General features: G+C 39.5%; 1 protein-coding gene across 1 annotated transcript in view; it reads left to right on the top strand.

Annotated features, from left to right (window-relative positions):
• The window catches only part of pdzd2 (PDZ domain containing 2), a 56,091-nt gene that overhangs the window by 30,427 nt on the left and 14,836 nt on the right, over positions 1 to 10,828 (top strand). The window contains exons 20-22 of the mRNA XM_008283519.1: positions 5,047 to 7,600; positions 9,868 to 9,985; positions 10,085 to 10,186. Coding sequence (XP_008281741.1) covers positions 5,047 to 7,600; positions 9,868 to 9,985; positions 10,085 to 10,186 — 2,774 coding nt within the window. The remainder of the gene's footprint in view (positions 1 to 5,046; positions 7,601 to 9,867; positions 9,986 to 10,084; positions 10,187 to 10,828) is intronic.

A 10,828-nucleotide genomic window follows, 5' to 3' on the forward strand; every position in this document is an offset into this window, starting at 1 on the left:
ATAGATAGATAGATAGATAGATAGATAGATAGATAGATAGATAGATAGATAGATAGATAGATAGATAGATAGATAGATAGATAGATAGATAAATAAAGTCTTACATGACAACAATTTTGATTAGAGCTGCAAACTGATTTCTTGTAATTTCGTGACATAACTGGGATCACACTCATCCATAGGCACAGACCAGCCATCAGAAGGTTTCATTTTCCTCAACAACAAGTTTTTTCTCTTCAGGTGGCTGGGAATAGGCATGAATACAGGAACACCATCAGAGGCATTTTTAACTTTCTCCTCTTCTCAGTGAAAAAGACAGACAGTATATGACTGCAAAAACAGATGAGCATTCATAATTCAGTTGAACTTCATAATGTTATATTTATGTAGTCTCCAATGTTAATCAGTGCTGTTTTCTTAACCCTTGCACCTTAGCTATATGTAGTATAGTGGTGTACATTTATGCTTCTTTTCACTTGTTTTTTTAAAGCACTGGGGCAGGATGCTGCTCTGTATACCTTTAAATAGACCACCATGTCTTTCCCTTTTATGCTGACCTAAGATGTAGGACCAACCTTCCCTCACTCACTTCCCCAAAGCAACCTGCAAGCATCTGGCTTTCTATCTATGGTGATTATTGTATACAGCATAGTTTGCCTTTAGTTGCAATGCTAGACTTACCCTGTAGCTTAACTCCCTTTGCACTGTCAGTGTCTCACTTTAGTCCTATTATAGAGCAGTAGTGTAAATCTTTATTTAGCATAGACATTGCTGTTTCTTGGTCACTAAAACACAGACGTTATATCTCCATGTCATTAGTTTGAGGAACAGGTTGATATAGTTAAATCAAATAAATGTTCCCGTCTTCCAACTAGCTTTTCCATGTTGAAAATTTATTAACTCGTCAACTTGTGTCGTTGGTGAAAACATACAGTCATTATCAAAAGCTTACAAACACTTTTGACCATGTATACTATGGCAGTCTTGCGTTTCCAATGACTCTTCAGCTACTAATTTTCTATAATGGAATGATTAAAACATACAGCTTTGTTTGTTAGTTTTTTAAAATGTTTTTTTCTACAGGCCTTTTGGAAATATGACAAAAACTGCTGGGTCAAAAATATACATACAGCAACTTATATAAGCTTCTTTTGGTAATGTCAAAAGCTGTATTAATCAAATTTTCTTTGTGGTATGACTTCATACTTTCCTCTGAGTGATCACAATTGACTAGAGCAGCTGACTTCTCTGAGCCAATTGAAATAAGGCCTATTGATACACTTAGTAGACTTTCACTTCTATGGTGATTTTGGTAGCCATCCACAAGTTTCTTGTTGTAGCTTTGATCGCTGTTCTTGACAGAATTGGTGCAATTCAAGTAAATTTATTGGCTGTCTGACAGACTCGTTCCCAACATAGTCAACAGATTCTTCTGAAACCTTAATTCTAGCCTGAATTAGCTAGTTCCTTACTGCTTTTGATTTGTGTTTCAGGTTATTGTCTTGTTAGAACGCCCACCTGTGTCCAAAACCCAACCTTCTGGCTGATGATTTAAGATTTAAGAGTTCTTTTTTTGTCAGTCAAGCTATACATCAGGAGATGCAAATTGATTTCAATGCAACTGAATTACAAGAAAAACACCAAAAAAACAGGTAGTAAAACTAGTTAACTGTGTAGGTAAAAATATGATTATATGTGATAAATAAATAAATTGTATTACTCATAAAAAGAATAGAATTACTCAGGTCCGAGTCACAGACTGTGGATGCAATGAGTCTATGGGTGCACCCATAACCGGGGGTGGTGCATCATTTTATTCAGAAGTCTGATAAGAGTCAGGCAGACGTTCTTGCTTAATTTGACAGTTCTGCTTTGCGAGCTACAGTATCTCGTGTCTGAGTGCAGGATGGTGATGGCAGGGTTGAGTCAAGTCACTGATGATGCTGATGCCTTTTGACAGGCAGCATTTTTTGTCCAGGTCCTCAACAGGTAGCAGTGAGGCCCCAATCGTTCTTTAAGCTGACCTCACCACTCTCCTCAAGGCCTGTCTGAGGCATTGCAGTTACCATACCAGAGAGAGATGCCTCTGGTCAACACACTCTTTCGAAATGTATTGAGGATTGATGGACGGAGATTTGACCTCTTGAATCGCTGCAAGAAATGAAGGCTCTGGTGAGCTCTTCTGACAAGAGAGGAAATGTGCAGATACCAGGTTAGATGGCCCATTATCCATTATACATACACCGCTTAATCCTATCTAGGGTTGTGGGAGGCTGGAGCCTATCATGAAGAATTGGTGGTTGATGTGTTATTTCCTGCCCATATACATTGAAGCCTACCTGTGACAAAGTCCAATATCCAGTTGCACAGGGGAGTGCTTAGCCCCAGAGGGCCCAGTTTGCAAACCAGATGATGGGGGGATTGTTGTATTGAATGCCGAGCCAAAGTCAACAAACAGCATTTGTACAAGTGCATCCTTGTTTTTAAGGTGATGGACAGATGTGATACAATCCTTGACTAGCCTTTCAAAGCACTTCAATATTGCGGGGGTAAGTGCTACTGGATGATAGTCTTTTTGGCAAGTGACTGTAGATTTTTTTGGAACTGTGATAATAGCTGAGGTTTTGAAGCATGATTAGAGATGTAGAGAGATGTTGAATATGTTTGTAAGGACATGAGCCAGTAGGTCTGCGCACTGTCTAAGCGAACAGCCTGGTACCTTGTCAAGATCTGCAGCTTTCCATGAATGAATTTCCGCAGGATCCAGTAGACAACAGCTGAGTCATGACTTGACACCTGGTCGTCAAGATGCATAGTGGCTGTTAATGCTGGCGCACTGTTAAGCACCTCAAATAGAGCAATGTAATTACTAAAGTCACTGAAGAAGTCAGGGCTGTTGCTGCAATCTGTGACTAATTAAATTTCCTTCCACAGTCTCTTAATGTCTCCATGTTCTTGGAAGTGCCTCTGAATATTATGTTCATATGCTTTCTGTGCCACTGCGATAGCTGGCTCTTGCAAACCTGAGGGCAGTTGTTTTGCCAGATTTAAAAGCAGAATTCCCTACTTTCAACATGGTTTCACCCTCAGAGGTCATCCAAGGTTTTTGATTTGCCTGGACTCTGATGTTCTTATTGACACAGACATCCTCCATGCATTTATGAATGTAGTCGGATACAACCTCAGCATACACCTCTAAGGTGTGATCTTTGGTGGAAGCCTCCCAAAAAGCAGACCAGTCAGTGCAATTAAAGCAGTCCTGCAGTGCTGACATGGCTCCCTCCAGCCTCCCCACCTCCTTTGAGGGGGGCTTTGTACTGGGGAGCAGAGGTCTGGTATTAACATCCCCAAGATGTGATCAGATGAGCCAAGATAGGGACGCAGGACTGCTTTGAATGTTTTGTATGCTTTGTAGGCATGATCTTGTGTGTTGGCTTCCCTTGTAGCAAAATCCACATGTTGGAAAAAATGGGGGGGAAACTTTCTTCATATTTGCCCGGTTAAAGTCCCCAGCAACAATGAATACCACCACATGTTGTTTGCAAATCATTGATATAGTCAATGATGAAGAATCTGCTATCCTGCTATCCGCACCTCAACCAAAAGCTCAGTGTCCGAAGACCAGTGTGAATAAGTCCTGTTTGCCTTTCTGCACCATTTTTTATAATACATATAAATGCATACCCCACCACCTCAGGTTTTGCCAAATAGAGCACTGCCCCTATCTGCACAGAAGTTTTTTTTTTTTTTTTTTTTTGGGCTTTTTACTTTTATTTAGCGCAGTAGATAGACAGGAAAGGGGGAAGAAGAATGGGGAGAGACCTGCAGCAAAAGGTTGTGAACCCACGACCGCTGCATCGGGGAACTATAGCCCCTGTTCATGGGTCGCCGCTCAACCAGGTGAGCTACAGAGGCGCCCTGCACAGAGGGTTGTTAACCCTCCATGCAAATGGTGTCTTCTGTAACTGTGTCATTCATGCAAGTCTGCTACCTTTCAGTAGTAGGAGTCAACTCAAAACTGCCATGATATTCATGGTCTTTACAAGTGCCTGTAAGCTTTTGTTCTTTACTGTAAGTCCTATAGTCTTCTTTCTACATTTCCCTTTCATGACAGGAATAGAGAAACTTCTCAGATGATATCCTGGACCAATCACAGCAATGTCTTTAGTTAAGTCTTTTTGCACGCTGAATAAAAATGTAAATGTACCTAATTTTTGTGGGAGAAAATCAGTCAATTCTCTTCTGTCTGCTGAGCCATAGATGTATTAATACTTACTCTTAGTCTTTGTTTATGAGACTAGAAATTATCTAACATAATCTAGCACCTCTGATGAATAAGTGATTTTGTGCTCTACAATATGGCTGCATGTATAGTTATTGCTTCTAAGTATGTTAAAATGTAATCAATTATTAACTTTTATTTGGCCTGAGCTCTAGTTGCAGAGCTAGCTAAAGATGTATTATTTTCAAACTTATTTCAGTTTGTGATTTCAACAGTATTTGGACTGATCTGATAAAATTAATTTGTTTGTAATTGAAAATTAGAAATCAGCCTTCTCATAACAAGGTTTTGACTTTGCTTGCATTTGTTTGTTTTTCATGTAGATGCCTCACTGCCCTTTAGTGAGCTAAAAACATCATTTTAATGTATATTTAAACAAATTTGATATTGTGAGTGACCTGGACGTAAGCCACAACTACAAACTATGATACAGCATTTGACTGCCAGATTTTAGGAATGCTGTGGATGTTGCAAAGTTTCACTGTTCAGTGTAATGTAGTTAGCAAAGACCCTCAGACTGATCAGATTGATAATTCATAATTGAAGAAGCATTGTTATATGACATGGCATGTATATAACCTCACTGTGCTACAAGATTTTATTTTTTTTTAAAGGAAGAAGGAGAAATTTTTGTTTTTAAAAACAAAAAAATGCTTTTTTTTTATCTTATATTTTATTTAGTGTCAAAACATGTAAATGAACTCTTGTCATCTCTCTCTTATTCTGTCCTAACTAAACTTCTCACTTTTCATCTCTGGTCCCAGCTGTAGATCGACTGTCCAGTTTGATAATGTCATCAGGGAGCAGTGACGAAGTCACCAGGCTGAACCCAGAAAAATATTTTCAGGGGACTTCTGATGAAGGACAAGTAACAAGTGAAAATTTGGAGAATTCCAGCCACAGAACACAAACAGACTGCGACTTTCAGATACCCATCACCAATATAGATGACATTTTATCAGAAGTGAGCCCCTGCTATGACATAAATACAGACATCAAATCCCCGTTGAAAACACTACCTGATGAACCAGTATCCCACTGTTCAAGCCAATATACTGTTGTCCTTTCTGAGGAGGATCAAGTGCAGTCCAGGGTCCTGGATTGTGCTATCGCAGAGGCAAGGAAGGAAAAGGGCATCATCAGCCCTATGGAGAACGTTGTGGACCAACAAAAGGAAAATAACTCTGAATCTTGCCTGGAAAGGCCTGGTGCTGGTTTTAAACATATGTACCGTATTGCAGATGACAATTCAAACAGTGACTCCACCACTGACAGCTGTCTAACTCTGCATAAGATGGGTGATAGTAGTCTACATGAACCCCTCTCTGATGAGAAGGAAGTGGTGTTTTATTCCTGTGATGCCCAGCAACCTGGTGCCAGTCAACGCTCTAATTTAAATGAGTCACCACATGGGTGTTTATCTTTTCAGCATGTCCACAATCAAGATAAAACACTGGACCATACCTCAGATGCGTTACAGGACTCCTCTGATGTCTCACTGACAAAAAAAGGAAACGCTATAACAACCCATTGCTCACAGCTTTCCCATTTATCAGAGGTCTCCTCCGCACAACAGCCATGCCAGTCCTCCAACAGTACATTCCCTGTGCCAACTACAGGGTGTTCCAGTAATAGTGCCACATTCATAGCATGTCTGGCATCCAGCCCTAGAAATCTAAATACTTACAGGAGCCACTCCCCACCAGATACTTGTGATGCTACTGCAGATGTGCTTACAAATGCCTTGCAGAGCTCAGATTTATTAAAGCATTTTAATACACAAACACTTTCATTAGCATCTGAGACATCTGGTTCAGGTGGCAGATCAGATACAGGAGTGTCAGCATCAATGAAAACAAAACAAAAAGTCTTAGAGTGTACAACTAATTCAAACCACAGTGCGAGTTCCTCACTAAAGAAGACCTCTGCCCAAAAAGTCCTTGATAATTCAGATGGTCCTGTGTGGAGTAGTAACTTTCAACTAATGGCTGAAAGTGGTCCACCCAAACTGAAGGGCTTACATATTAGGAGTAAGAACCAACAACAGGAGGAACTTTTTCAAAAACCTTGTGAAAGTCTAGTTTCTTCAAATGTCACTTCTTCCCTGAAACAGTCATCAACATTACTACCAGTGGTAGCCATGCCTAGCTTTTTGAAGACCACTGACCAGCCTGATACGAACATCTGTCTTTCTTTGTCCAGAGTAAAAGACAGAAGGCAAATTACATCTGAGTATGGAAATTCAGGGGGCATACTACAAACTGTTCAACTGGCCAATGAGAAGGACATCCATTTAGCTTCCAAAGTAGCAGCCAAATCACTGGACCAATCACACCCACCTGTTACTCAGAGAACATTTATAAAAGTTCAACTGTCTTCCATATCTGGATCATCATTGCCAGCTATGACACACAGTGAAACAGTGATTTCAAAAGACACTAAAGATCCTAAAAGCAATTCAAATGCAGGATCAGCATTTACACTTTCTCCTACCATTTCATCAGCAAAGAAAACAAATGGCATGGTCAGTAGCATAGTGTTGAATTCTCTGTGTTCGAGTAAAGCAGCTCCTTCAACGACAAGTAATGGCTTAAAAACAAGTCCTATCGCGGAGACAAATGAGACCCTAAAGTCCAGCACATCCAGATTATATCTTAAGACAATGAAAAGGCGAAGTCTCTCCACAGATACTACCTTGTCTATGGACTACAACCCCTTTTCTGTTCGGCATAAAATAAAATCTTTTGAAAACTTGGCTAACTTTGACAAACCTGTGGCGAGGAACAATGACATTCAGTCTTATGCCCTGGCATATAGAGCCTCGCTTAACCAAAGAATTGCTGGTTATATGGGCTTGGTTAACTCTGTTGACTGCCAAGAACAACCAAGGAGTTTTAGCTCTTATGTGGAGAACTTAATTCCTGTCAGACCATTCTCACCTCTTCTTGGTAAATCTCCTGAGCCTGATGTTCAAAGAGCTGTGGATGGGATTGCAACACAGACCCCTCCTGTGCTTCAGAGGAAAAACAGCAGACTTCCCCACTGCAGGTTACGGAAACTCAGGGCTCTCAGTATGCCTGAATTGGAAAAACTATGCACAAAGGACTTCAACAGAGGACGTGGTACAGCTGTAGATAAAACAGAACCTGACATCCACTCCACAACACTTACGAAAGCTGCAGTGACTGAAAGTTTTCCATGCTCTGCAGCCCCAACGAATGTGCATATGAACAGGGTCAGAAGAGGTGATATTGGACCCACTGGAGAGACTCCTCAGGGAACCCCAGAGACCTATCGACAGTCTAGTTGGTCCATCAGGTGGGTAGTTCAATTAAAATGGCCTCATTTTCATTCCTTTATATTTCAAGCAAATTGTGTATCTCACTGAAAAGGATGTCCCAGTTGGGCAATGGGGCTGAGGGCAATTATGCTACAACAGATAGACATGCTAATAATTATGTAGTTTTGCAGAACTAATCACAATGTAAAGTTCACAAATAGTGAACTTTATTTGAAAAAGTCCTATATAAGAAGAAAGATAAAAAGGTAGCTTCCAATATTGACTTAAAACACATTTATTCCTTTGATTTGATTTTGTTCTGTGAGTGTTACAATGAGTTACAAGGACATGTTCCAGTGGTTCTCAGCAGAGACAAAGCAAACAGTGATCCAATGTACACTATGTTAATTCAGTGAGGCTGGGGTGACAAATTGTAATGATGATGAAGCCCAGTTATTTCCTGTCTCTGAGCTGAGAAAGGGATTATTCAGTTAAGCATTCCTTTAAACAGTTCACATCTCTTATTTTGACACACAAGCTGATGGGCAGATTCACCTTTTTACACAATTCTGTTCCTGGACTCTTCCTCTTAATCACATTCAGTTCATTTGCTGAGTTGGACTTATTCACATGATGTTAATAGTTCGCCTAAACATAATATTTTGTCCTCTAACAAATTGAACTTACAAACATAAAAACTTTCTTAGCTAAATGTTTTCAGGGTTGTTGTTTTTTGTTTTTTTTTTTGCATTTGTCTCATGACATTATGGCTGTTACCAAAGTATTCAACTTCATTTGTTAATGTTCCAAACCCCAATTTGTTCAACTAGCTTCTTGCTATGAAAGATGGCTGCATGCTCATGTTGTGAGGCCCATGTCAGTCAAACGTCATCTAACCACACACACAGTCATGAGTGTTAAATTTTTAGTTGGATTGGTATACGAGCATGCTCATATACTGAACATTTTCTGAGAGATTGGTTAAGATGGGTTTTGCAGAATAATGCTTGGGGTTTTTATGAAGCTTCATCATTCTCCTTTTCTTTTGTCAGTGATTAAGTCCTTCAGTAGGTCCAAGCTGGATATAGTAAAACTAAGTGCCACAGCAGATGAGCTGTTGTGCATGTGTTTGAACACAAATTGTGAACCAGCTATGTAAGCACTTCAGGATTTTCTTGGCTATGTACTGCATGTCTTGCAGTCTAATAGAGGGTATTGTTGTGAACCAGATTACACAAATAAGTAACAAAGACTGGATTAAGCAGATTCACAGACCAGAGGTAAACCTTTTAATAAAACTGGCACACAATAACTGTGTTGCTCTGTGGCACTGGCCTCTCCTCTCCCACATAGACACTCTGAACAAATTGGCCTAATCATTTCATGTCCTCAAAACCCATAATAACAGTGTGAGTATGACTCCTAAATGTTTGGGGATAGAGTACTTTTCTAGTCCGCTTGGTTAGGAGGACTCCGTTGCATACATGAGGTGTTAACTGTCAGGTCTAGTATCATTAGCAGTCTGCGTGCAATGGGTTTGTAGTGCTGGATAATCTTTGCAGTATACAGTATCTACAGTACCAGAGTTTTCAGAACAGGGATGCATCAGGCACCACCCGCACGACCTCACATTTTTTAAGTCTCGAGTAAAAGCTTCATCACAATAATGCATATCTTACATGTAGAGTTATTGATCTAACTCAGACTTTGATAGGCTATTGGCTTTTGTGGAACTTTGGAATAACTTTTACACAAAAAAGACCTGAGGATTCTACCCACTGTCACATATTGCTGAAATTACATGTTCATGTATAATAACTAAAAATATCTGTATGATCGAGTGAAACTTATTTGAAGGTTGACTGTAAACAACTGTCACATGGTTGTTAATGATATGAACCTAAACCAAGCTGAACACTATCACAGAAACTACACAGTAGAGTTAGCACCACAGCTTAAGCTTGCAGCACATACATTGCACACAATCTAACTTGGAACACCAAAAAGGACTGAATGGCTGAACACAAATAGCAACACTTCTTTGTAGCTTATACGAAGTGGGTAATAGGCTGGCTTTTGGTTTCCCCAGCTGCAGCGAGTCTTTATCCATGCAATATTGTGCTTATTTATTATATATTCCTTTTTTAATGAAAAGGACTCGTAATGAAAGTAAGAATGCATCATTTGTAATAAATATATTATTGTATGTGTCAACATGTCCACTAGACTACACTAAAGAAGGATAAAGGCAAAAAGATATAAAAAATTGAGCAAATGTCTTTATTTTTCCTCCTTTTGTCTGCAGTTTGACGGACCTGGCTACTTTTTCAGTGAGTCAGAGTAAGCTGCAAACACTGTTGTCTTCCCTGACAGCTAAATCGTGTGTGTCTGCCCTGCTTCAGGACACTAAAGCAATCTCAGAGGTAACAACACACTGCTGAATTTTCCGTAGACTATGTTGTTTCAGTCCCACTTTCACTTTTTTGTCCCACTGACTGTGTCTGTCAATATGAACTCTGCAGGTCAACAATAATACTCATCTTGTTGTCCTGAGTAAAGACGAAGGCTCAGGCCTTGGTTTCAGTATTGCTGGTGGAGTCGACCTTGAGCAGAAGGAAATAACTGTAAGTACAGGTTGTAGACTCTACAACTTACTCAGTATTACACTCTCTAACTACAGTGTAGAAGCTCAGGAATCATAATGTGTAGTGCCGTCTGTCAAAATGTATGTCATGACACTATTACTGGGAGCAGCAAAATCTAAAATGTTCAGTCTTACATATAATGTAAGTCACAACATAAAGTATTTTATTATGTTATAATGCCATTTAGCCTGTCATCTTAATTTGGCTTTCTCCTGGCAACAGATTTGTTGAAATTAAATATCCATATGTATAATGTGGTTAGAGCAGTAGAATCAGTAAATTAAACTTTCTTGCAGTATGTGTTGTCTATAGCTGCTCTATACTGTTTGAAAAGCTTCTCCTTCACTTTATTACATTTTTGTAACACATATGGCAGCATGACATATCATAGTCGCTGGACACATACAACACCCGTCATGTGTTTGAGACCAGTTATTTTTTACCAAGGTAGCTCTATTCACAGAATATGGTTATCCATATTTCTGTCATTACTTTAATACATAAAGGTCAGTCCAGAAAATTACAAGAATTTTGAAAGTTTCTTCAAGGTCAAAAAGCATAAAAGCTGTGATAAAACTGTCTCTTTTAAGGACTGGCCTAGGAAAGAATGGCCAAGAGTTC

The sequence above is a fragment of the Stegastes partitus genome, unplaced genomic scaffold, assembly GCF_000690725.1.
Source record: "Stegastes partitus isolate 25-593 unplaced genomic scaffold, Stegastes_partitus-1.0.2 Scaffold316, whole genome shotgun sequence".
Taxonomy (NCBI): Eukaryota; Metazoa; Chordata; class Actinopteri; family Pomacentridae; genus Stegastes; species Stegastes partitus.